The sequence below is a fragment of the Podarcis raffonei genome, chromosome 6 (assembly GCF_027172205.1).
Source record: "Podarcis raffonei isolate rPodRaf1 chromosome 6, rPodRaf1.pri, whole genome shotgun sequence".
In the NCBI taxonomy this organism is placed as follows: domain Eukaryota; kingdom Metazoa; phylum Chordata; class Lepidosauria; order Squamata; family Lacertidae; genus Podarcis; species Podarcis raffonei.
In genome coordinates this window covers 96,428,282-96,454,590 of record NC_070607.1, presented here as the reverse complement: position 1 = coordinate 96,454,590, position 26,309 = coordinate 96,428,282, and the positions used below count along the sequence as shown (strand labels likewise).

The following is a 26,309-nucleotide window of genomic DNA, read 5'->3' as shown; positions in this document are numbered from 1 at the left end:
TGGTCCTTCAATAATTTTTTTTTGTTTTGTTTCATTTTAATATGAGAAGAAGCAAATCCACAATACAAAATTTAAAAATCAGCTCATAGTCTCCCTTTCTCTCCCCTCCCCTCCCACCCCACCCTCCCATATTTCCTTCTTCCCACCAAGACAATGAACAGCGGTCAGGGCAGTTGGCGGAAGGGGTGAAGCTTTCTTCTTGCCCCCACCTGCCCCGTCCTCTTCCTCCCCGGGGGAACAAGAGGAGCTGCAGGCAGGCAAGGAGGCAGGCAGGCAGAGAGGAGGTCAATATACGGGGGCCCTCCTCTTGCTTTCCACCCACCCCCTTGCTCCGCCAGTCTTCAGACAGATGCACACGTACAAACACACATGGCTGTTACACGATCCAGTTGCCTTTTAAAAAACGAAATTCACTTGCGATGGGGAGGCGGGGAGGGCGGGCGGCCAGCAGGCAGAGCCCAGCCCGGCTGAGCGTCCCAAGGTCATTTCTCCTTCTTCCCTTCTTTGGCATCTCCCGGGGGCAGCTCCTTGGGGGCAGAGTTCTCCTCGTAGCTGGGGAGAGACGAGAAAGAGGGAGGGAGAGGGTGAAGTCGGGCTCACAGCAGGTCGGGCAGTTGGCGTCTTGGCAAGGTTGGCACAAGATCCAGCTGGGAGCTCAGCTCTGCCCTGGGAGACAAAAACTGCACGCAGCGTTGGGGCAAGGGGGGGGGAAGTTCCCAAGCACAAAAGCCAAAGACGCTTCTTCCTTTTCTGACACCAAAACAATTAGCCAAGTTTCTAGCCCTTAAGGCTCAGAAGAGAGGTATAGAAGATACGTGGGCAGATTCTGCGGAGAAGTGCAGCTGGGTGCTAGGAGACGACCTCCACTGGGTCTATGTGGGGCTGCCCTTGAGACTGATCCAGAAACTCCAGCGGGTGCAGAATGCCATGGCAAGACTCCTTATGGGGTCCTCGCTGTGGGATCACATTCCCCCGGTGCTATACCAGCTGCACTGGCTCCCGGTGGAGTACAGGATCAGGTTCAAGGTGCTGGTTTTAACCTTTAAAGCCCTATACGGCTTAGGACCTTTGTACCTACGGGACCGCTTCTCCTGGTATGTCCCACGGAGGACCTTACGGTCTTCAAACAAAAACATCTTGGAGGTCCCAGGCCACAGGGAGGTTAGGCTGGCCTCAACCAGAGCCAGGGCTTTTTCGGCTGTGGCCCTGATCTGGTGGAACGCTCTGTCCCAAGAGACTAGGGCCCTGCAGGACTTGACATCTTTCCGCAGGTCCTGCAAGACAGAGCTGTTCTGCCTGGCCTTCGGCCAAGGCACAGCCTGACCCCTCCTTTGGTAATCCTCACAGAACTCTAGCCCAATGGTTGCCATTAATTTGATTCTGAGTTGATTTTAGAGTGCTGTATTACTTTTACTGTTGTTAGCCGCCCTGTGCCCAGCTTCGGCTGGGGAGGGTGGGATATAAACAAATTATTATTATTATTATTATTATTATTATTATTATTATTATTATTAACTACTTAACTGTGATGCCTGCATTGCAAGAGGGCTAGGCTAGATGACCCTCAGGGATCCCTTCCGATTCTACGACTCCATTATTCAATATCTTCATCTCCCCCCCCCCCAATGCCTTGCAAGAAAAGGCAAAAGGAGCTTAAGAAGCTTGAACTGTCCCAAAATTCAGACATTTTTCCTGGGGCGGCAGGTGTTGGATTAAGAGTTCCCCAGTGACATCATATTTTTCAAGCGGAGAAGGGAAAGCCCTGCTTTATTCCCCCCCACAAAAACGCATTTGGCCATTGGGCTCTCTGAGAGGTTGCAGCTCTGCACCCTTCCCTGCAGTTGAAGCGCGGCCCTGGCAAGGTTTTGCAAATCAGGCCCATGAACAAAGCAGATACTCAAACAACGACACCTGAAGCAGAGAACGAATTCTCCCGGCCTTCCCTGGCTCTGTTTTATGGGGGTGGGAGGCAGGAAACGGGGCAAGAGTGGGGAGGGTTCTTAGCAGCAGGGAAAGAAGCAAACCCAAGGAACCCCCTCAACGCATCAACGGCGCCTGGGTGGGTGTGTTCATTCTGCTGCGCCAAGTGGCACAAGGGCAAGTCACGGTGGAGGCAGCCCTGTGCCAGCTCCACGGCAGGCTGTGCCAATTTTTCCTGTGCAAGCCACGCTGGAGCCAACGAGGCGCAAGGCAGCTCCGGAGCAGCAGAAACTCCTTGCTGGTTTGTGCCCGGGGCGGTTCGCTGTGGGAGGCATGGGAGCTGCCACAGCAGCAGCAGCAACCTCCGGGAAGAGCGGCCGGAGCAAAGAGAGTCAGTTGCAAGAGGACCCGAGACGAGATGGGTGGAAGTGGCTTCGCTTCCACCACCTTCCGTCTTGAGGACTGCAGGGGGTTGGACTAGATGGCCTTTGGGGAGCCCAACCCCACGATTCTGTGATTCTAGGACTGGGAGCCTAAGCGCAACCTTTTCCCAGGCCACTGGAGGGAGACAAATTTACAGGTGTCCAGCCTCCCCATCTACTAAATTTGGCTCACAGGAACTAAGGGAGAGAAGGATGCGGCCCACTGGCCAGGCCTTAGGAACCACTGGTCCTTCACGCTCCTGAGTGCCAACACTGACCGGCAGCAGCTCTCCAGGGTTCCAGGCTGGCCTTCTGCAACATGCCCCCCGGGGATCGAACCTAGAACCTTCTGCATGAAAAGCAGGTGCTCAGCCACAGAGCTACGGCCCTTCCCTCCGAGGCGTCTCCTGCCCCAGCTCCCCACTCCCGATCTGATCCTCGGCTAGCTGCATTTCCACGCCACCTCCTGGCGGAAACAGTTCTACTGCAGAGGTGCCTTGGCGACTCCGCATTTCGCTACTGGGTCATCGTGCTGGTTTTTTGGGCAAAAATCTGGGGCTCGGGGCTGTAGCCAATGCTAGTCCTACTCAGAGCAGATCCACTTACATGTTAACTCCAGTCCATTTCAATGTATCTGCTCTCCACATACCATAGATTCCGGCATATAAGACGACTTTTTAACCCCGGAAAATCCTCTAATAAGTCGGGGGTCATCTTATACTCCGGGTATGGGTTCGCTGGGCAGTGGCAATGGGTGGCGGGCTCCGCGCTGGGAGGAAGCTGCCCAGTGAAGCTGCCATGTATAAGACTGGGCGTATAAGTCGACCCCCCAAATTGGCAGCTACCAATTTGGGGGGTCGTCTTATATGCCCTGTCGCCTAATAAGCCAGAATCTACGGTATAGAACTTTTTTAAAACCCCAAATAATGTTGACTAACAACATCTCTGCCGCATTCCCAGAAGGGTTTTCTGCAGCCCTGTCCGCCAGGCATTAAACCCGTGACCAGCCAGCTCTTTTGGACTACAATTCCCATCAGCCCCTGCAAGCTCAGCCATGCCCCCCATAAGCCCTAGCACCGTATGCCTGTGCTGACTGCTGACTGGGAGTTGTAGTCCATCCCTGCTGGAGAGCACCAGGCTGGAGACAAAGGACCTGGGTGCAACCAGTACGTTATGGGGTGGTTGTCGGTGCACTTCTTGGTGTGTAGAAAGTGGGGAGAAAGGACCTATGGGTCCCTGCTGGGCATGCATTTGCAGAAGCTGACGACTCAAGGTACCAAGACCCTTCCTCCCTCCTCTGCCCCCCGCCCCGCCCCTGGGGTCTAAATCTTGGATCTCCCCCTACCTGGCTACACAGGCAGGCCTGAGAGAGCTACATGGCGCTGGGGTTTTGCTGCCGGCGTCTGTGGGAGCAGGACAGTGTCTGCTGCATGGAGTCAGCGAGGCTGGACGGAGACCCGGAGACGCTAGGGAAATGGGTGAGTCTTGGGGTATGGGGCAAGATTTCAGCGGAGGATTCGTAGCTGCAGGGAGACAGACAGGGCAGAGAGAGGAGGAGAGAGAGAGAAAGGGAAAGGCTTAGGAAGGGCGGCAGGGAGAGCGGCTGCAAAGAGGGAGATGGCACAGAGACGCAGCTTTCCCCCACCTCACCTGCCAGGGCCAGCATGGCCGGGCGACAGATGGAGAACCACCCAACAGAACAGCCCCTGCCCCCCACTCCTCCACCACCGTTGTTGCTATTCATCTTTCCTGATAGACAATGGAGTGCACCTCCAGGGGTGAAGTCAAACCACTGTGTTGGCAAATCCCCAGGGTGCAAGCCTGGGCAGTGCAGATGGAAGTCCTGGGCTGCCCAGATGACAAGGCCCCCCTCTCAGCCTCGCTAATACGGCCCAAAGGAAAGCAGAACGAGACATTTGGCCCCAGCTTGGCTGCAGGGATTGCAGGTGATACAGGTTACACGGAAAGGGGGAGGATGTTAGGATACTGATATTCCATTCCACCTTAAAACAGATGTGTGGATTGTTGTTATGTCACATGCCTGCTTACACTCCAGCACAGCTTGCTGGGACCTTCCCGTTTGTGTGTATAGCTATTGCTTTTGCTGCTTGCTCTTGGACATGAAAAGAGAAGACATGTTTGTGAATAAACTGCCTATAAATATGTTCTCACAGCCGTCTCCTGCCACTTCTGTTTGAGCAGTGTTATTTACTCTGCTGATTAGAGCTGTGCTCCAGCTTCTGAAGCTGTGGATTGCTGTTTCATGCTGAGCCAAGGACTGGATATCGCCCAGCTACCAGCCAGTGGGCTGGAGCCAGCTGGGGGCTTGCAAATTGCCCCCGTTCCCTTGGAAGCACCCCAACAGCAGACAAGGCGCCACCAGCCATCTTAAGGATTCCACTTGTGTAGGCTATGCTTCTTAGCCTTTTATTCCCCTTCTAGACGTCCCACAATGCAGCAGAGGTTGAGGACCAGAGTTTTCCTTCTCCTAGATGGGCTACCTTGCCAGGTGGACGAGCCCTTTCTGCCCCTACTGCTGTAACCCCCATCCCAAATACAAGGAGGAACGGAAGGAAGGAGGAGATGCCAGCAACCTGCTTGGCTCAGGAGCTCCCTGTCAGGGAAGCAAACCAGGCGGTGGGAAAGACAAGGAGGAGGAAGAGGAAGAGGAAGATGAGGAGCGCCAGGCTCAGCTGGTGAAGATGAAGGGAAGGAGGCCGGGTTGCGGGGAGTGTGTCTTGCCTAAGGGCCCTCCAAACCTTGCAGCTGCCACTGCTCCACGGCTGCCCAGGTGAGAAAAGGTCAGAGTGGCGAGGCCAAGGAGCCCAGGACCAAAGGCGGGACGTGGCAGCCTTGCTCTGAAAGCAGCCGAGCCACAAAGCAAAGGTATTCTGAACCCTCAACGAGATGCTGCCCGGGTCTTTGTGACCACAGGGCCCTGTTTCTAAGAAGCACTTTCATTCCCGTCCAAACTTCTCTCTTCAAGGAAGCTCAAAATTCACTGGGAAAGGGGTTGGAAGCAATTCTGTGCCCACCTGCCCCGCTATGTACAAATGTGCCCTGCACTTCTGAGAAACACTTTGGCTTGGGTTTTTCTGTCTGATGGTGAAAGGCAAAGGCCAGCCCTGAAGTGTCCCTTGTGCCTCGGACACGTGGAGCTGGCAGGGACCAGCAGCCAGAGCCACCGTATTTTTCGCTCCATAAGACGCACCTAGTTTTTAGAGGAGGAAAACAAGAAAGCAATGCAAAGCCTCAGAGTGAAGAGGCAGGAGCGCTCCAGCTGCGCTCAAGAGGCTTTGCGTGGCTATCCCTGAAGCCAGAAGAGCAAGAGGGATCGTGCACACCAATCCCTCTCGCTCTTCTGGCTTCAGCGATAGCTGCGCAGCCTGAATTCGCTCCATAAGACGTGCACACATTTCCCCTTACTTTTTAGGAGGGGAAAAGTGCATCTTATACAGCAAAAAATACGGTAAATTGTTCAGACAGTTGATGCAAGTTTTACTCTGTTTTCAGCCTACTGCTGTTTTAACTCTTTGAGCAACTTATTGTTGTTAATTTTTCTTCTGGGTGATTTTCCTTTTGGTAAACCGCTTTGACGGCGTGTGTGTTTTAACAATCAAGCGGTATGTAGATTCTATCAAACAAAGTAAATAAATGGCTTAGTGGGTGATCTCCCAGGTATAAACACCACCAGTTCATCGAGGCCCTTAAGGCCAAGATATCAGGCAGGACCCCAAATTCCTGCCATTGACACCCTCCCCGCTCGCCCCAGCCTTTCATTCAAAGCGACACAGGCAAAAAAACCAACAACGGCACACAAGAAATCCTCCAGGAATGGCTTGATCAGAAGAAAGGCCCCCCAGGGGACTGAAGGGGGCAGGTACCCTCCTCACAGCTTGCCCGGGGTGAAGGTCAGGGTGCCCCCTGAGAGGTGCGAGGCCAGCTGCTGTGCTGCATCAGACCTGTCAGCACCCCCAGGAACCGGCTGCTCATCAAAGCCACCTGGAAGAGGGCCGAGAGAGGCCGCACGACACCTGCCGGGATTCCTGGGGGGGGGGGGCCCTTCCGCTCATCACTCTCATCACCAGTTCCTCTTCCTTCCCACCCCCCTTCAAACCCCACAGCACTTCCAAGGAGGAGGAGTGGGGAGAATAACTCAAGGACTGGCACAGAACCACACAACTGCTTTTCCACATCCGCAGATTTCGCTGCCAGCCACGCAGGGACCCCAGAGGCACTCGGACCCCTTTGTGAACCTGATGCGGAAATGGGGAGCCTGACCCACTTGCTCATCCCCAGGTGTTGTTTGGGGGGAACACCCCTAAATTGCAGCAGACCCAGGGATTTGAATATTTATTTGTGGGAGGGCTGGCTGCCCATCACAGAGGGACCCTGATTCTAGGTGGCTCCGGCCCAAGAAGAAGCAAAAACAACTGACTCAGAGAAAGTTTCTTGGCTTGTCGTCTTACCCCGAACCCAGCATGTTTGAAAGCGAGCTGAAGTTTAAGGGGAAGGATTTTCTGCACATGTTCAGAGGCACTCCTCTGTATTTCAACAAGGCTGGATCTAACAAAGCCCTCTGTTGTAACCTCCCCAACACTCAGGCCGTCAGTGACAGGTTTTGCTACCCCACAGGCAGTGTCAGCACAACGGCTTCACTGAGGAGGAGCAAAATACACACCAGGAGGCGTAGTTTGGTCAGAATCGAGTAAACACTTCCAGATTTAACGCTAAATACAATACTTCTGGTAAATGAGCCACCATTAGCTGCTAGAGGGCTGTGAAAATTTGTGTCCTGGGCTTTTTAGACTCGTCATGAACTATCTGAAACCAAAGGGGCGCATTGGTTGCCAGATGTGAAATAGATTGGTATTACTGTCAGCTCTCCTATTAGCTCAAGGCTGCAGCTTCCTTCCTGCCCCTTGGGGTTTTATCCTCTTCCCATTCTGTTGAGCTGGGGAACAAAGAGCAGCGCCATGCAGGAGGGGCAGGCAGAGCCACAAGCCCCCTCTTCCTGCCCAGAAGAATCACAAACCACAGGTGCCTTGGCCACTCCTGGCATCCATGCCACTCTCAAAATGCTTTTACTGAGTGCAGGACAATGGGTATGCTTATGCTGTAGATGTTTTGGTCCACCCCCCTTGGATTTCACCTTTGGGGCATCTGCTTAGCCACTGAGAGAAGAGGATGCTGGACTAGATGGGCCAATCACTGGCCATGACCCAGCAGGTGTTTCTCATGTTCTTAATGGTCATGCTGGCTGATGGGAACTGTAGTCCAAAACACTCGGAGGGCACAGGGCTGGCAAAGGCCAATTCACTGACTCATGGCAGATGAAAACGCCAATAACCAGCAGATGGGACGAGGACAGAGCGTCTCCAGTGTGGCACTGGTGGCGTTCAGCTTTCTGGCTCGACCCAAACGCTGGCTGGACCCATCCCCACCTGTACCTTTTAATGTTGTATTTTAATCTTGTTTTTTAAGTTGTATTTCAATCAACTTATTTTTATTATTGGTTGTTAGCTGCCCTGAGCCCGGTCTCGGCTGGGGAGAGCGGGGTATAAATAAAAAATTATTATTATTATTATTATTATTATTATTATTATTATTATTATTACCCCTTTCAGAGGCCTACTTCACACTCTGAAGACTGTCGGAAGGAAACAGGAGCTGACTCAGCTGTGCCCCATTCCCCACAGAGTCCCCCAACCCGGCTGGATCTGCCTGGGCAGAATCGCAACTGCCATGTGGCCGCAAAGCATCTCTTACCTGAACATCTCTGCCACTTCTCCCTTCACCAGAGCCACCAGGAGAGGGAAGCCGATGCAGGCCGGGACCAGGTAGAGCAGGGCAGGCTGAGAGGGGAAATCAAGGGGGGTGGGAAGCGTTAGAAGGGAGAGAGGGGACTGGAAACAGGGTTCGGGAGACAGACACGGGCTGGGCCAAAATAGGGCACAAAGTGGAACTACAGGGGCACAGCGTTAGTGTGGAGGGCCAGGCTTGCTGCACCGAAAGTCCATTCACCGTTTCACACTCACAAGTCTAAGGAAGTTGGAAGGTCAAGGGTAGAATTACAAACTGACCATAGGGATTGCAGTGGGCCTGCAGGGGCGGTGGGGTCAGAGTTGCCAAGCCAAAGGCACCAAGTGGTTTAAGTGTCAAAGGCAGACCCCTGAGCTGGGCCTATAGCAACCCTTCCTCCAGATAAAGTCTTGCCTCATGTTACATTTGCTTCAGGTTGAGCATTTTCAGGTTGCGTCCCGCGGCGACCCAGAAGTAACGGAACAGGTTACTTCCGGGTTTCGCCACTCGCGCATGTGCAGACACGCAAAATTACGTCATGCGCAGAATCGGTGAATCGCGACCTGCGCACGCACAGACGCAGGTTGCATTCTGTTCAGATTGCAAATGGGCCTCCGGAACAGATTCCGTTTGCAACCGGAGGTACCACTGTACTTGGGACAGCATTTCCTACCAGTCCTGGCTGGGTTGGTGGGAGTCCAGCCTCACCCAGAGGCCCCAGGTTGGTCTGAGCCAGGAAGCTAGAGCTCCGGCCTCACGCTGGTGCAACAGGCCATGGGAGATCACTGGCCTCTGGGGTCAGGCAAACCGCTCTTCTCAAAACACTTGCCTTACTTGTAAAACGGATCTGGGTGAAGCTTCAGACTAAACATTAAGAACCTTTTTCGGATGGTGGGAGCCGTTTGACAAGGGAACGGACTACCTCAAAAGGTGGTGGACTCTCCCTTGCTGGAGGTCTTTAAGCAGAGGCTGGATGGCCACCTGTCCTGGATGCTTTGGCTGAGGTTCCTGCATTGCAGGGGGTTGGACTAGATGACCCTTGGTGTCCCTTCCAATTCTGCAATTCTATGCTTCTGTGAAGCAGATCTCAGCTAGCACCAGGGACCTTTCCAGCACAGTGCTCTTTGAGGGAACCAAGATTTGAATCAACCTCCGTCATTACTGGCCTGGCTGGCAGAGGGTTTTTGGCTGAAGGGAGATCGCCATTTGCCTTCCCCCTCGGGCAATGAAACCCAGAAGAGGGTCACCTTCCATGAACCCTATAAAGCCAGGAGCCCTCTTAAAAAGAATACCCAACAAGCCAGCTAGGATTGGGGCAGCCGTCTCTCTTTCTGGCCAGCTGGGTCACTGGTGAGATGCCCAGAGGCAAGCCTTCGCTGCTGTGCGGGGCTGTTTGCTTAGAAACCATGAGATCTGCACCTTTTACAAGGGAGCAGCTGTGTGTCCCAGCAGGAAATCTAGCTATCGTGATGCTACTGGGCTGCTGGAACGGTGCCAAACTCCTCATTTCTCACCTGCCCCCTCCCCTTTTCCATCTCCAATTCAAAGAACTTCCTGCTTTCCCAGAAGAGGCAACCGGCCGTTGCAGGCAGGTAGGTGGCCTTTGGACGCAGGTAAAGGCGGCTCACCTGGGCATGTTTGAAGATGTGCATGATGAAGATGGTGAGGCCCAGCCCAAAAATATAAGCCACGAAACTGGTGTAGAAGTACGTGTGCGTGTTCTTCTTGAGGCTGAGTCAGGGAAGGAAGCAGAAGCGGGCGTCATGGTGATCCAGGGACAGGAGAAACTTCCCTAACAGCCCACCCAACGCCATGAACAGGTGAGAAAAGTGTCTCAAAGAAGCAGAGAGATGCCATCAGGCCACAAAGGCATGACCAGAGAAAGCCTGCAGGGCCCTTGTGACCCAACCCACCCTACCCTCCAACAACAGCCGCTCTTGCTCCCAACTGGAATGTTTTCCAAGACCAGACTGTCACAAAAAGGGCATCACTCAGCAATACAGGATTGCCAGTGGTGGTCTTTTCCACATTCACGGGGGGGGGGGGGCGCTTACCTGATGTCAAAGCGCAGCAGCAAAGCAATGAAGATTCCTGGTTCGGTTTGGGAGAAGAGAAGAGAGCGGAAGAGTCGCGGTTAGGGCTACAGGGAGGAGGCCGTGCAAGGCACCCACCCACTCAGCCACGCTGCCCTTCTCAAGACTCCCTGCTCCTAATATGATCCGTGAGACCACAGCACCCCCTTGTGGCTGAAAGCAATATCGAGGCGACTCACTGTGACCTCTGGCAGGGATAGACAACAGGTCATACAGCTCTTAGGAAGAGGTCTTAATGGATCAGGTCCATGGCTCATCTACTCCAACATCCTATGCCACACTCCAGCCAACCAGATGCCTTCAGGGAAACCCTCAAGTAGAATACAAGCGCAAGAGCACCCTCCCCTCCTGTAAAGGTAAAGGGACCCCTGACCATTAGGTCCAGTCGTGGCCGACTCTGGGGTTGTGGCGCTCATCTCGCTTTATTGGCTGAGGGAGCCGGTGTACAGCTTCCGGGTCATGTGGCCAGGATGACTAAGCCGCTTCTGGCGAACCAGAGCAGCACACAGAAATGCCATTTACTTTCCCGCCAGAGCGGTACCTATTTATCTACTTGCACTTTGACGTGCTTTCGAACTGCTAGGTTGGCAGGAGCAGGGACTGAGCAATAGGAGCTCACCCCATCATGGGGATTCGAACCGCTGACCTTCTGATCGGCAAGCCCTAGGCTCTGTGGTTTAACCCACAGCGCCACCCGCATCCCGTCTCCCCTCTTGTAGTTTCTGGCAACTGGGGAAAAGGCTGTGTTTTAGCAGAGGCTGGAATGAAAACTTTCGACAGGATAACTAACTTGCCAATCTTCTGGTGTCAAAACAGGGCCAGGTGATTGGCAGGCGGATTATTCCCTCCCACCTCCAGGGAACTGGCCTATGGTCTGCCCCCCGCCCTGCCCTGGGCCAAAAAGAGTTCCCCACCCATGCGCTATGGAATGTGGGATGATCAGGTGACTTTCTAGCTCCACCCCATTTCTCTGCTAAGCCTCCTTCCCTTTCTCCAGGGGTGCAGAAGCTGCCTCCTTCTTTCCAGCCCCAAGAGCAGCAGGCGAGAGCCAGAGGGGCCGTTCCATCGCACTGAACCATCACATAGTCACACACTCCCCGACCTCCTTACCTGGGATGACAATGTCCCCCAGGCCCAGCATGGCAAAGTTGTCGGCCTCCAAGCCTTTCTCTAGAAGATCTTGGGGGAAAACCACTGGGAGAGAGGAAAGAGGGGAGAAGCAAGTTCAGTCCATGGCAGGAGACAGAGAGTCCAAGTTTGTCATTCAAAGACTACAGCAGGTTTGCTTTAAACACACACCGGTAAAAGGGCGAAAGATTTATATGATCTGAAGAAAAACTGAGAACTATTATAATTTTAGAATATCTAACTGTGAAGATTCACAAAATGAAAGGGTTTAAGGTCAGTGAGGAGGAGGAGGGTTGGTTTGAGAAGATATTGAATTATTTAGGCAGGTTTGAACAATTTGGGGCAATTAAAATGTTAAAAGTTAAATAAACCTTGTGGAGGGAGGAGCGTTAATGTATATAGAACTGTACATATGGTTGATTTGAATATGTTATTAATGATTATGTATACCCAATGCATCAGCCGCCTTGGGGGTTTGACTGTGTTTTGGTTGTTGGTAATAATAATAATAATAATAATAATAATAATAATTTAAAAAATTAAACACACACTGGTGTCTCTCCCAGTGCAGGAGGCCCCGAGCTTCAAGGAGATTAGACTGGCCTCGACCAGAGCCAGGGCCTTTTCGGCACTGGCCCCAGCCTGGTGGAACGCTCTGTTGCAAGAGACCAGGGCCCTGCGGGATTTGGCATCTTTCCACAGGGCCTGCAAGATGGAGCTATTCTGACAGGCCTTTGGTCGGGGCCCAGTCTGACCCACCCCCTTTTTTTTGTTATAGCACCCAGTATGTAAGTGGCCGCCCTAACCCTTTCCACCAACCAGTTCATATAAGATCAGCACAAACAGTTGGGCCTGGTGAGCACTCAATGCTCCCATCCCCTATAGTTATAATCTGTGGGTTGCTGTCTTATTTTACTCTGCTCCAAATTTGATTTTAAGCTGTATTTTAATTGTTTGATTTATGTTTTTAATGTATCATACTTTGATGTTAGCCGCCCTGAGCCCAATCCTGGCTGGGGAGGGCGGGGTATAAATAAAATTTATTATTATTATTATTTGTAAGGTTGGGTACGATGGGATCGTGAGCACCCAAAACAGACAGTGGCCCTAGAGTGACAGGCCAAGGAATGAGCTCTATCTTTCCTCGCTGGGCTAATATTGCTCAGTGGAAGGGGTGGACCAGATCCCACCGCCAAACTTTTGACAGGTGGGTGGGGCTGCCCAGCAGTCACCTGACACCAAAGTGAACGGACTCCAAAGCCACGGCAGCGAGCCTTTACCTGCCTCACATCTGAGGTCGGGGTTGGGGCAAGAAGGAGTGGTTCTGAGGGAACTGGCACCACAGTCCAGTTCAGGACCTCTGTTGGGTTGAATTAGCCCCACGGGATGGAGGTTTCGCATACCCTGCTCTACGAGAAAGGCTTTCTCTGTTGCTCAAACTGCAGCGTGGTTCAGTTAGCCACCACTCCTGCCCACTGCTCATGCTGCCAAAGGCTTAAAAAACCAAGTACTCACATTTTATGGGCGCCTCAAAGGACTTTGCGACCGTCACCATAACGTTGGTGCCAAAGACCTAGAGAGGAGAGAAGAACGGTGAGAAGGATGATGACTGCAGCTTAAGCATTCACACCATGGCAGCCACCCAATGGAGACCAGGCCTTCCTTAGGAGAATAACTGTCAGAAGATTCATAAGGAATCCTCTCTGTTAACTTTCAGGCATCTCCTGAAGACTTTTCCAAGCTGAAAGGCCTAGGCAATTGTGCAGTGTTGAGCAGCCGGTTACGTTAATGACTGTGCTTTACTGATTTTAACATTTTTCAAAACAGTATTTTCATACTGCTGTACACAGTATTTTATGGTGCACAGCAACGTTATAGAGCGTCCAACGAAGGCTTGGCAGAGACCAGGGTTCGAATCCCTACTTGGTCATGAAGCTCACTGGGTGCGACCTTGGAGCAGTCACCGCCTCTCGACCTAGCCTAACTCGCAAGATTGTTGTAGGGATTAAAAGAGGGGGAGAACCACGAGTGCCACCTTAAGCTCCTTGGAGGAAAAGGCTGAATATGAATGCGATAAATAAGTAAGACAGAGCTGGTAACACAAGGATGTAAGAAGCCACACAGTGGCATGAACTCACTCTGCCATAGATCCCCAAGGAGGAGCCAGTGCGGTGTAATGGTTTGACAGGGACCAGGGTTCCAATCCCCACTCGGCCATGAAGCCCAGCGGGTGACCCTGGGGTCCAGTCACTGCCTCCCAGCCTACCCTACCTCACAGGGTTGTTTTGAAGATAAAACGGGGGGAGGAAGACTATGAACACCACACCTCAAGCTCTTTGGGGGGAAAGTGGGATATAAATGCACCTTGCCAACAAAGGTCCGTATAGTTAAAGCTATGGTTTTTCCAGTCGTGATGTATGAAAGTGAGAGCTGGACCATAAAGAAGGCTGATTGCCAAAGAATGGATGCTTTTGAATTCTGGTGCTGGAGGAGACTCTTGAGAGTCCCATGGACTGCAAGAAGATCAAACCGATCCATTCTTAAGGAAATCAGCCCTGAGTGCTCACTGGAAGGACAGATCCTGAAGCTGAGGCTCCAGTACTTTGGCCACCTCATGAGAAGAGAAGACTCCCTGGAAAAGACTCTGATGTTGGGAAAGATGGAGGGTGCAAGGAGAAGGGGACGACAGAGGATGAGATGGTTGGACAGTGTTCTCGAAGCTACAAACATGAGTCTGACCAAACTGTGGGAGGCAGTGGAAGACAGGAGAGCCTGGCGTGCTCTGGTCCAGGGGGTCACGAAGAGGCGGACACGCCTAAACAACAACAGAAATAAAGTATTTAGAGAAACCCTGAGAAACCAGCACTTGCTTACCCAGAAGACATCGTAGACGAAGAGCCCCCCGAGGAGGATGCAGCCGGTGCTGACATTGTTCAAATGCAGCAGCTCCACCCCGTTGAGAGAGAAGGCCAGGCCAAAGAGGTTGTTGGCAATCCAGTGCTGGGAGAAGGGCAGAGAAGGTTAGCAACCAGCATATTATTATTATTAAATTTATATATACAGTGGTACCTCTGGATGCGAACGGGATCCGTTCCAGAGCCCCGTTCACATCCTGAAGAAAACGCAACCCGCGTCTGCGCAGGTCGCGATTCACTACTTGTGCGCATGCGCGTGACATCATTTTGAGCATCTGCGCATGCGGCGAAATCCGGAAGTAACGCGTTCCGTTACTTCCAGGTCGCCGCGGAGCGCAACCCGAAAATGCTCAACCTGAAGCAACTTTAACCCGAGGTGTAACTGTATATTATAAATATAAATATTATATATATATTTCTATATTATATATTTTATAAATTGTTATACAGTGGTACCTCGGGTAAAGTACTTAATTCGTTCTGGAGGTCCGTTCTTAACCTGAAACTGTTCTTAACCTGAAGCACCACTTTAGCTAATGGGGCCTTCTGCTGCCGCCATGCCGCTGGAGCACAATTTCTGTTCTCTATCCCGAGGTACCACTGTAATTACTAAAATTACTATTACAGTGGTACCTGGGGTTACAGACACTTCAGGTTACAGACGCTTCAGGTTACAGACACCGCTAACCCAGAAATAGTACCTCGGATTAAGAACTTTGCTTCAGGATGAGAACAGAAATCGTGCTCCGGCGGCGCAGCAGCAGCAGGAGGCCCATTAGCTAAAGTGGTGCTTCAGGTTAAGAACAGTTTCAGGTTAACTACGGACCTCCAGAACAAATTAAGTACTTAACCTGAGGTACCACTGTATTATTAATTTTTTTATGCCCTGCCTTATCCCCTGACAGGCACTCAAGGCAGCTTACAGATAAAAATAAAAAGGGTAAAAACAGCAGGGGGAAACCATCATTAAAAGCAATTAAAACACTGCTAGGGTTAAATCTCTTCTCTCCCTCTCCCCTATCTATTAAAAACATAGGGATAATTACAATAAAAACAGCACCAGCACAGCTCACCCCCTTGCCTCCCCACCCCCCAGGCACACCCAGAATTTTAGGCAAACAGGAAAGTGGTGCCCAGGCTTTGCCAGGTGCTCGGCTTACCTTTCTCAACAGGTACCAGACTCCAACGATGCTGCTCATGGCCAGGCACACGAGGTCCTTGGTGTCGAACTCGTAGTTGACAATCTCTGCAACAAAAGCCACCACGTCGTTTTCACCTCTATCAGCCTCTTTTAATACAAAGCAAGAGTAAGGGATAGGCAGCACCCAGGCACAGAGCTAAGAGAAGCGACGCTTGTTTTCGCACCTAGATTATGAGCTCACAAAGCTGACTTAAGACAGACCGCTGACCCACCTAGACTGTTGAAGGTTTGCAGGCAGAGAGAGAGAGAGAGAGAGAGAGAGAGAGAGAGAATATCTTACCCAGCCCCTCTCCAAAACCCAGTGAATGGAAATGGTGGATCTTGCAAATAACGCAACTATGGGTTGGGGGACGGGCCATATGCTCTGTAAGCAGAAAGACCCACTTAAGAGAGGTTTTAGATATTCAGCTAATTCTCTGACTGTATGTAGTTGTTTTATCTTTGTTTTGATTTTTTATTATTATTTAAAGCACACCATTCCACAGGTGTTTGCTGCCTGTGTGGGCATAGAAACAGCAGCAGCGGGTGACGACTGGAAGACAAGGGCGCCTAGGACACTTGCCCGGTATAATGGCCATATTGAAAGAATTAGAAACTCCAGGGAGAGCCCACTGGTCAAAGCAGAAAACTGCAGGCAAGGCTACTGATGGCCTTCAGGTTGGGGAAAATCAGGAAGCAACAGGCAAGCCAGGGGAAATGTAGGATTTGCACAGGAAATGCTTCGGGTGGGAGTTTGAGCTGGCTGGCAGAGAGTGACTTACCTTCTTTACTTTCCCCAGAGCCCTGAGTGAAGAGAAGCTGGTACTGCTTGTTGGGGAAATTGACTGGGAAGAATTTGTTCATCACGGGGCTGAAATCAAGAGCAGAGAAGGGACAAGGTGACTCCTGAAGAACCATGGATTACTGTATTTTAATATTTTGATATTTTGTTGGAAGCCGCCCAGGGTGGCTGGGGAAGCCCAGCCAGATGGGCAGGGTATAAATAATATATTATTATTATTATTATTATTGAGAGAGGAGGGTAGCGGGGTGTCACCCACTAAGTATTCCTGCCGGCCTCAAGTTTAGCTCAAAAGCCTTCCATGAGTGCTCGCCCCAGTCAGGTGCCTAATGCACACACATGCAGCGGAAATTGAGCCAAGCTTGTAAAGAGGCACACACAAAAATTGGCTCCAGGCAAGGAAGTCTTGCAAACCATGGTCTCCCTTTTCCCATTAGGGACACGTTTTATACTTGAACAAAGTGGGCTAGTAACCTGTGTGAGGTTATTTGCAAGGCCTAAACCACCCTCTGCCATCGCCTTTAAGGACAGGTCAAATGATCCCCTCAGGGATGTCCTTATTCACGACAACAAAATACAGGAGGAGGTCATGTTTAAGAGCTGCTACCTGTATGAAGAGTTCCCAGCATCATCACCAGCCCCACGCTAAGAACCAGCTAAAAAGAGAGACTCAATATTAAGCTGACCCAGAGAGCTTCATTTTGAATTTGGTAAGAAACAGCCAATTTCAGCTGCACTGTGCATCTTTCATTTGAATCCTGATGGGGCCAGGTAGGAAGGGAGGGGGGCAGGTATGAGGGGGGCCTTATTGCCCCCAAAGGCAGCTAAGGTTTTTTGTGTTTTTTTGTACTGAGATGTGGAGACCCTGGAATTGACCACCAGTAGCTCATTAAAAGTAGTGTTCAAAGAGTGGATATGAACTCCTTTTTCAAGGCACAATTTGGCAAGGATTTTAGGAAGACTGAGCCATGCCATTGTGGATGCTAACACCATCCTGCTTATTGGGTGTGGTGCTTTTGCAGAACAGTGGCCGCTTCAACAAAGATACAAAGCCAAGGATTTAAGCGGATCCCTTTGCCAAGGAAACATTTTGATTTGCCTCTTCACCCGGTGAATGGCACAGCAGACTGCTGAACTTCATTGGCCAGGTGTGTTATGTTCCTGTCTCCCATGTCAGAGGGAAGTAGAACACCCTGAAAAGGGGACTCCCAGGAGACACTTGAAAAGCACTTCCTAGTTTTGCTTGCATGGCTTTTCCCTGCCTGGAATGCACCCTTGAACTCTGATAATGCCCCTTGCCAGCCGGGATGGAAGACAGAAAGGCAGCAGAAACTAGGCTTCTGCATTAATTGTTCCACCCACATTTGCTTTTGGTCCCACTCGCCGCTGGCATGTGGAAATGCAGCCCTCAGTCTGAAAAACCCTGAGCTGCAGAGTCAGAGACATGCTACCAACCTCCAGCTCTGCTAACAAACCTCTGATCTCATCCCTTCTCCTCCTCATCCTGACACGTTAGTTGGTTCAAACAGAGGAAAATTATTATATAGCTGAGGAATGGAAGAGCAGTTTTGGAAGCAGCCAACTCTGGAATAATATTAGCTAACGGTGTCCACTGGGAACGCCCCAATGTCCCAAAAGCAATTTCTGAAGAGATATCTGGCTTCGTTTGTTCTAGAGCGAGAAATGAAGGGAAATTTATTGAGGCGTGTGGAGAGAAGGAAGAACCCTGTAATGGCAGGAAAGAGCTGAGAGGAGTGAGGGATAATTCTACTAGATGAAGCCGTATTGCCCAGGAGCCACCAGCATCCTCAGCACAGGCCCTCTAATTTTGCTTTAAAGAAAAATGCCAGCTAAGTTTAGGCTGTTTTGCTGCAACCAGCAGGGTTCAGATTCCTTTTCCTTTTAAATGGAATCGCAACACACAGTATTCAAGCCACCCGCTGTTCTCCTTCATTTACCTGATGGTGTGGGAAAGGGCAAGGATCCCCAGGACAAAGAAATACATGGAGAGCAACAGGTTGATGTATTCTTGAGAGAATATCTAGAAGACAAGAAAAACCAGTCAGGTTAAACAACCTGCTTTCTAACTATGCAACGTGTCAAAACAGAGGAAGAACAACCCGGAAGCATAATTACTGCTTTTAAACTTTCACATCTAAGCCAGAAGGCTGTAATTTTGCTTTCTTTTAATTTCTGACAGATGTGAGCAGCTCTCCAGATGTTTCGGACTACAACTCCCATCAGTATGCGCTGACTGGGGCTGATGGAAGTTGTAGTCAGAAACATCTGGAGGGCACCAGGTTAGAGAAGGCTGTCTTATGCCAGACCAGGGGTCTGACATAAATATGGGGGTGCATCATCTCTGCCCAGTCTCATTGCCCAGATCAGATGGTTTTCTTCTCCCCTAGGAGAAATGTGTGTGTTCTTTTTCATGAATTTTCTAATAGCGCTGCCTCTAAAGGTTAATTCCGTGCTGGTTGGGAAGAAGTTCTTGACTGGAAAAACTCTGTGATAGTTACAATGAAAGCTTTCTAATGTTAGAACCAGTAACCAACTATTCTTTGGTCACCTTGATCCACTTTTGCAGTTGTTCCTCACAAAGGCCTCCATTCTCCTGACCTCCAACACAGCTTATCTGCGTATCTCTAAGATACATATCCTGTGCGATGAACAAACAGTCACCCTGGAAACACCAATTGCCAGTTAGAATTATTCCATTTCCTTTCCTGCCGGTACAGGCTGTGATTGCCAGTTGCCCAAGGCTGGCTTCATCTGGCAGAAATGCAGCAGGAATCCAGGAAGTTAACAATCTCTGAGGCCAATCCATCACGTCTATGACAATGACCTTTCTATTTCAGCAGGCCAGGCATTTTATGACTTCAGGATCAATTTCAATTTCTTTTATCCACTGTATGTTTCCTGTAATCCAATTGCATACCCGATAGAAATTCTGGTGATTAAGCGGTATGCAAACAGTTGGAACGAAATGAAACTATATATCCCACCCCCCATTTGCACTTGAAATGGCTTAGGCAAGTGGTCACATGAAGGTGCCTTCTACAGCTCCATCTCACCCCTGGCATCTCCAGGATCTCTAGCAGAGGTGCTCAGCCTTCCTACGACCAGAGATCGGGGACGGGGAAGAATTCAGCACCAACCAGAATCCAAGCCAGAACCATGACTTCTGGTGGGAATGGAAGCAGGTCCATTTCTGCACACCTTCCACACCCAGGGGTTTCCAGTGTCCCAAACAGGTAGATCAGCACCCACTTTGCATGCCTCAGAGGAGGCAATCTGGACTGGCATGGGGAACCATGCAAGGCCTTGCCTTGTTCCGAGGTATCCTGGATGCCAGTCAGGAGAACGGCACTGGGGAAGTCTCCTCAGGCCTGGAGCACACTGCAAAATTCATTTGATGCTGCAATCCACTCTGGACTTTTACTGGAGCTAAATGGATCTATCTTCCCACTTCACCTAAACTTTTCAGAGTGCAGCTTGGTATCTGCTGCGTGCAAAGCAGACGATCTACCACTGTGCGAGGGGGAAGGGAAACAGGCAATGCAGCAGATCAGATCAGCTCCACTCTCTAGCCTTTCCAACTAGTACTGGAGGCCCTGCTCTGTCCCATCCTGTGGGTGGTGAAGCTGATGAGCATGAGGAGGCATAGGCAAACTCCAGATGTTTTGGGACTACAACTCCCATCATCCCTAGCTAACAGGACCAGTGGTCAGGGATGATGGGAAGCGTAGTCTCAAAACATCTGGAGGGCTGAGTTTGCCTATGCCTGAGCATGAGGAACGGAGCCATTTTCGTGGTCGTAGAGCCTGGATTATGGAAGACACACACACACACCCCCCCGCCAAGCAGGGATGCACCGAGCACCATCTTTGCCTTTAGACAATGGGTGGATTTTTTATTTATTTCAGTTAAATAAAGCTGCTGCTTCTTATTAATTTTGTCCGGTCTGCCACTTTTAGATATTTCAGTTCTTTTAAAACATTATCCTGTTGTCTCAGTTGATATTTCAATGGTACTGCCTTTATTGTTCCATTATACTGCTTTTAATTCTGTGATTTTGTGTTTCATCCACTTTACTGTGTACATAGTTTTGGAAAATCCTAAATAGAAAGGCTGGATAAAATAGCTAAAAGCTGGAATTGTCCCCCCAGTATATTACACTGTTTGTACAAGCAGACCCGCCTATTATGGGAGAGGCATACCCAGCCTTTTCGAAAGCTGGAAACATTGGGCTGGCAGATCCAGGAAATGAAAGACCTTCTTCTACCAGCATCGGACAGCACCCCACAACTCCCAGAGGCCCGATGGAGACACCACACTATTGCGAATACTTCTGAGAGGAAGGTTTCTGCCACTTCCCCCTCCCCAGGAGCGATTCTGCTTCCTCTGCACCCACAAAAGGGAGAGTTATTGGATTAGCTGTCAGCCAGCAGAAGACTGCAATAAGATCCCCAGTGGTTTTACTTACTTTGAAGAAGAGATAGAGGCCTAAGAGGGTGCAGCTGGCAACGATAGGAAAGCGGGCAGCATCTCGGCTGGTAATGGTCTCCGGCATATCCGAAGCATTCTAGAGGAAAAGTTGGTCAAATGTTAGCCCCTTAGGGTGGGAAGGATAACTTATTCAGAACTCTAGAAGCAAAGATATTAAGAACACAGTGGTACCTCTGGATGCGAACAGGATCTGTTCTGGAGCCCCGTTCGCATCCTGAGCAGAACTCAACCTGCGTCTGGGCATCGCGATTCACCGCTTCTGCGCGTGACGTCATTTTGAGCGTCTGCGCATGAGCGAGCGGCAAAACCTGGAAGTAACCCGTTCCGTTACTTCTGGGTCGCTGCGGAACGCAACCCAAAAATGCTCAACCTGAAGCTACTTTAATAATAATAATAATAATTTATTATTTATACCCCGCCCATCTGGCTGGGTTTCCCCAGCCACTCTGGCCGGCTTCCAACAAAACATTAAAAGCTTCCCTAAAGAGGGCTGCCTTCAGATGTCTTCTAAAAGTCTGGTAGTTGTTGTTCTCTTTGACATCCGATGGGAGGGCATTCCACAGGGCGGGTGCCACTACTGAGAAGGCCCTCTGCCTGGTTCCCTGTAACTTGGCATCTTGCAGTGAGGGAACCGCCAGAAGGCCCTCGGAGCTGGACCTCAGTGTCTGGGCAGAATGATGGGGGTGGAGACGCTCCTTCAGATATACTGGACCGAGGCCGTTTAGGGCTTTAAAGGTCAGCACCAACACTTTGAATTGTGCTCGGAAACGTACTTTAACCCAAGGTATGACTGTACAAGAAGAGCCTGCTGGAACAGGCCAATGGCCCATCTAGTCCAGCATCCTATTATTCCCTTAGATGCCTTTGGGAAACTAGCACACAGGATTCAAGCACAAGAGTCCTCACCCCCTCCTGTGGTTTCTAGCAACTGATATTCAGAAGCACAGCATTGCCCTCGCGGCTGGTAGCCTCTGATAGCCCTCTCCTCTGCCAAGAATTTGTCCAATCCTTTTTTTAAAGCCATCTAAATTGGTAGCCATCATTGTCTCCTGTGGGAGCCAGTTCCATGGTTTAACTATGCATTGCATGGACGACTTTCCTGAATCTTCAGAGATTTAGCTTCACTGGATGTCCACACGTTCTAGTGTTACAAGATAGCCCATCAGCCTGGACAGTGACCAATGTGCTCTTCCCTATTTCCCCCTGGAAGCAGAATAACTGCAATGTAGGGCAGATATTGCATCCACTTAACCACATCTGCTTTTACAGCCTTCAGGAAACTTGAGCAATGGGATTGCCAGGCACACTCAGAGGCAAATTAGTTTCCCTATTGGAATGCGTCATATGGAAATTTGCTCTGATATACTCACACAAACACCTTTTTCATTGTTTTTCAGCTTCTTGTTCTGAAGTCATTTTTGTGACAAATACCTTTCGATGCAGCACTACATGGCCAGTTGAGGTATCAGCCTGCAATTATTTTGGCACTTTTTAATACAACATGGTGGCTCAATCCACCTGCTCCTGAGAGTGACTGGGGAAACGTTGTTGTTATATCAGACCTGAAATAGTCTGTGGACAGTCGGCATCCCTTCCAAAATTCAGAAAGGGAAACTGAAGGAAGTTGGAAGAGAACAGGTTCCCCTTTTGTTTCCAGGCTCATAACTTCTGTGAGTGGGATGCAGGTGGTGCTGTGGTTTAAACCACAGAGCCTAGGGCTTGCCAATCAGAAGGTCGGCAGTTTGAATCCCCGCAACGGGGTGAGCTCCCGTTGCTCAGTCCCAGCTCCTGCCCACCTAGCAGTTTGAAAGCACGTCCAAGTGCCAGTAGATAAATAGGTACCGCTCCAGTGGGAAGGTAAACGGTGTTTCCGTGCGCTGCTCTGGTTCGCCAGAAGCGGCTTAGTCATGCTGGCCACATGACCCGGAAGCTGTACGCCAGCTCCCTCAGCCTATAGAGCGAGATGAGCACTGCAACCCCAGAGTCGTCCGCGACTGGACCTAACGGTCAGGGGTCCCTATACCTTTAACTTCTGTGAGTATGTCTGCAAGGCCGAATTATACCACCTCTAAATAAATTAACAGGTCTGACTATCTTGGGCTGGAACCATGACTTTATTTATGCCAGTGCCCTCCCCACAGCTTCCAGCACTAAAACAACATATGTTAATTATGCATCAGGTGAAGTATTTCCTTTTTTAAAAAACTGATTCCTGCCAGCCTCAGTGCACGAATCCAAGATTACCCACATGGATTTTTCTTTCTTATCTGCAGCCTACACAACATTCACAATTTCATAAAGGGAAACGTACAGAAAGGGGCTAATGTAGCATATGCAAAACATGAATTCTCTACAGAAGCAGCTCGTCAGCACACAGCTAGCCACAACCGCCTGCCCAAGGAAGCACTCAAGCATCTAAGGAGGAGGGGCATGCTCTCCACTTTGGCCCTGTTGCCTGCTAACACGTCAGTTGGCCTCCTTCCTTCCATCCCAAGTTCTCCCCAAGGTGCGCGCACAAGAGCAAAGGAACAAAAAGTCCTGTGCTAAATAGGCCAACACTACTGCATGTAGCAAAGTGAATCCCCTTTCAACTTGGAAGGGAAGAAACACTTGCTGGAGTGCATGCTTTTCTCTCTCTCTCTCTCTCTCTCTCTCACACACACACACACACACACACACACAGCCCCAGGAGATACCAAGGAAAGGAGACAGAACTGCTGGGGTAGACAATGCAGCGCTAGATGGACCAATGGCCTGATGCAAAACTCAGGAGGCAGCAAGGGAAGGGTGTGTGTAAGAGGCAAGCTGCTTTAGCTGAAATTCCTGCATTGCAGGGGGCTGGTATAGACAGCCCTCAGGTTCCCTTCCCATTCTACAGGTCTATTATTCTAAGCTCTGGACATGGTCAGAAGTAAAAAAAGAACAATTAGACAGGGCACCTAATTGCAGCATGTGGTGAGAACATGCCATCACCACACTACATGCATGCAAAGATGGCCCTGCTTTCTAAGACAGGCACTGACACACAGAATCACAGAACTAGAGTTGGCTATTCAGGTACTGGGAGGAAGCGAAGACACCTGCTGCAAGCCCAAAGACTGGAGAGGGTGTCAGGGATTATTATTATTATTATTATTATTAATACCCTGCCAATCTGGCTGGGTTTCCCCAGCCACTCTGGGCGGCTTCCAACAAAAGATTAAAAATACATTAAAACATCAGTCATTAAAAACTTCCCTAAACAAGGCTGCCTTCAGATGTCTTCTAAATGTTACATAGTTGTTTATTTCTTTGACATCTGGTGGGAGGGTGTCTACAGGGCAGGTGCCACTACCGAGAAGGCCCTCTGCCTGGTTCTCTGTAACTTGGCTTCTTACAGCAAGGGGAGCACCAGGAGGCCCTTGGCGCTGGACCTCAGTGCCCAGGCAGAACGATGGGAGTGGAGACGCTCCTTCAACGAGTCCAAGAACACAAGAGCCCCATGAAGGTAATGTCCCTCTGCTCCCTCTCACCATGTGCTGCTATTCAGGAATAGACTCTCTCTGTGCACAAAGGCTCCACTTAGCCACCATGGCTAACCATGGCCAACGGCACCAACCTCCTTCACAAGAAACATGGAACCTGCTTTGATAGCCAAGCGGGCTCCCTCTGAAGGGGTGGACTCTCTTCCGCCCAAGGCTTTTAAGCAGAGTTTGGATGTCCACCTGGCAGGGGTTCTTCAGCAGCCATTCCTGCATTGCAGAGGGTTGGGCTGGATGGCCTTTTGGGACCCCTTCCAGCCCTGTGATTCTATGGGAAGCTAGTCAAGCCATATACCCAAGTCAAGCCTTTACCAAAGGTGTCATGGGCTTTGAAGACACTCAAACTCAGGACTCAAGGGAGAAACGTGCTAAGAGGAAGGCACGCTTGGCAAACCCTCACCATGATCAACTGCCACCTGGGAACCAATGTCCCCACTGTGGAAGGACGTGTGGATCCAGAACTGGCCTCCACAGTCACTTATGGACTCATTGTTAAAACCGTATTTATGGACGACAATCATACTTGGCTACGATCTTACTCCCAACAGATGTCAAAGAGAACAACAACTACCCGACTTTTAGAAGACATTTGAAGGCAGCCCTCTTTAGGGAAGCTTTTAATGCTTGATGGATGACTGTATTTTATTTTTGTTGGAAGCCGCCCAGAGTAGCTGGGGTATAAATAATAATGATGAGTGGTCGCCAGAGAAGAAAAAGTCAAACCATTAGGTCCACCTGGCCCAGTACTGCCTGCACTGACTGGCAGCCGCTGGATGGAACTGTAGGCGGGGGGGGGGTCCTTCACAGCCCTACCTGGAAATACCATTTTGGGTGCCCTGAGCCGGGGCCCCGTTTTGCATGCCAGGCATATACCCTCTACCCCTCTGCGTCTCTCCCCCGGGTTCATCCTGCTCCACAAGCCCCCCTCATGTCTCGTGGAGTTCCGCCGGCCCATGGCGGGCGCGGGCCGCGGCCTCCCAACTCGGGACCCTGCCCTGGCCGCCCCGCTGCCCCTTCCCCCGCCTCACCTTCCCCTTCGCGCAGGAGACGGAGCGCAGCGCCCCGAAGAAGATGGGCAGCAGGGCCATGAGCACCAGGCTGCCGTAGGCCAGCGCCATGCCCTCCGGGGTGGCGGGAGGCCGAGCCCCGGCAGCCCCGGCCGCCGAGGCGTCGCCGGCCCCGCTCCCGTTGTGCGCCTCGGCCTGCTCCATCGTCTCCAGTCCCCAACGCAGTCCGCACTTCCGGCCCGGCGGAGGCGGCCTCGGCGGCGCCCAGGGACACGTTCCCTTAAGGAGCCGGAAGTGCGTCGCGGCGCGTGCGCGGACGGAGGCCCCGCCCCCTGGATACGGCGCAGGGCCTCCCCGTTGCTAAGGGAACCAGGCGCCCGGGCCTGCATCCCGATTTTGGGGAGGGGAAGGGAAGGATGCTGAAGGCGGAGGGAGGCCCCCCCCTCTCTCCTCCTGTCTTCCGTTTAACCTCGGGTTTATTTTCAGTTATTGTTGTTATTCTTGCAATTAGTATTTATGAATTGGGAGAAAAGCAATGGCAAACCTAGACAGCATCTTAAAAAGCAGAGACATCACCTTGCCAAGAAAGGGCCATATAGTAAAAGCTATGCTTTTCCCAGCAGTGATGTATGGAAGTGAGATCTGGACCATAAAGAAGGCTGATGGCCGAAGAATGGATGCTTTTGAATTCTGGTGCTGGAGGAGACTCTTGAGAGTCCCATGGACTGCAAGAAGATCGAACCTATCCATTCTGAAGGAAATCAGCCCTCAGCGCTCACTGGAAGGACAGATCCTGAAGCTGAGGCTCCAAGACTTTGGCCCCCTCATGAGAAGAGAAGACTCCCTGGAAAAGACCCTGATGTTGGGGAAGATGGAGGGCACAAGGAGAAGGGGACGGCAGAGGACGAGATGGTGGGACAGTGTTCTCAAAGCTACAAACATGAGCCTGACCAAACTGCGGGAGGCAGTGGAAGAGAGGAGTGCCTGGCGTGCTCTGGTCCAGGGGGTCA

At 50.9% G+C, this 26,309-nt stretch overlaps 1 protein-coding gene across 4 annotated transcripts; it reads right to left on the bottom strand.

Annotated features, from left to right (window-relative positions):
* On the bottom strand, positions 1 to 25,568 carry HM13 (histocompatibility minor 13). Of its 4 annotated transcripts, none has more exons than XM_053394657.1 (13): positions 25,321 to 25,568; positions 20,749 to 20,847; positions 18,221 to 18,303; positions 16,243 to 16,331; positions 15,441 to 15,526; positions 14,240 to 14,365; positions 12,881 to 12,938; positions 11,348 to 11,431; positions 10,199 to 10,235; positions 9,773 to 9,875; positions 8,112 to 8,197; positions 3,688 to 3,865; positions 1 to 552 (listed from the first exon to the last, which is right to left on the bottom strand). In XM_053394657.1, exons 1-12 carry the CDS (start codon positions 25,501 to 25,503, stop codon positions 3,715 to 3,717), a joined length of 1,185 nt encoding a protein of 394 aa, XP_053250632.1. In that variant the 5' UTR covers positions 25,504 to 25,568; the 3' UTR covers positions 1 to 552; positions 3,688 to 3,714. The 4 variants fall into 4 exon arrangements, with proteins under 4 accessions (XP_053250632.1, XP_053250631.1, XP_053250633.1 ...); XM_053394656.1 differs by having other exon boundaries at positions 15,441 to 15,568; positions 25,321 to 25,567; XM_053394658.1 differs by lacking the exon at positions 3,688 to 3,865 and having other exon boundaries at positions 15,441 to 15,568; positions 25,321 to 25,563.
* Between the last annotated feature and the right edge of the window lie 741 nt (positions 25,569 to 26,309).

Bases quoted from the DNA above. Each gene is read 5' to 3' on its own strand.
- HM13 (XM_053394656.1), bottom strand. From the start codon at position 25,503: ATGGAGCAGGCCGAGGCGCACAACGGGAGCGGGGCCGGCGACGCCTCG. The intron at 16,332-18,220 runs GTAAATGAAGGA...TCTTGATTTCAG, and splicing joins GCCCTTTCCCACACCATCAG to CCCCGTGATGAACAAATTCT. The intron at 9,876-10,198 runs GTAAGCGCCCCC...TCCCTGACTCAG, and splicing joins CTGCTGCGCTTTGACATCAG to CCTCAAGAAGAACACGCACA.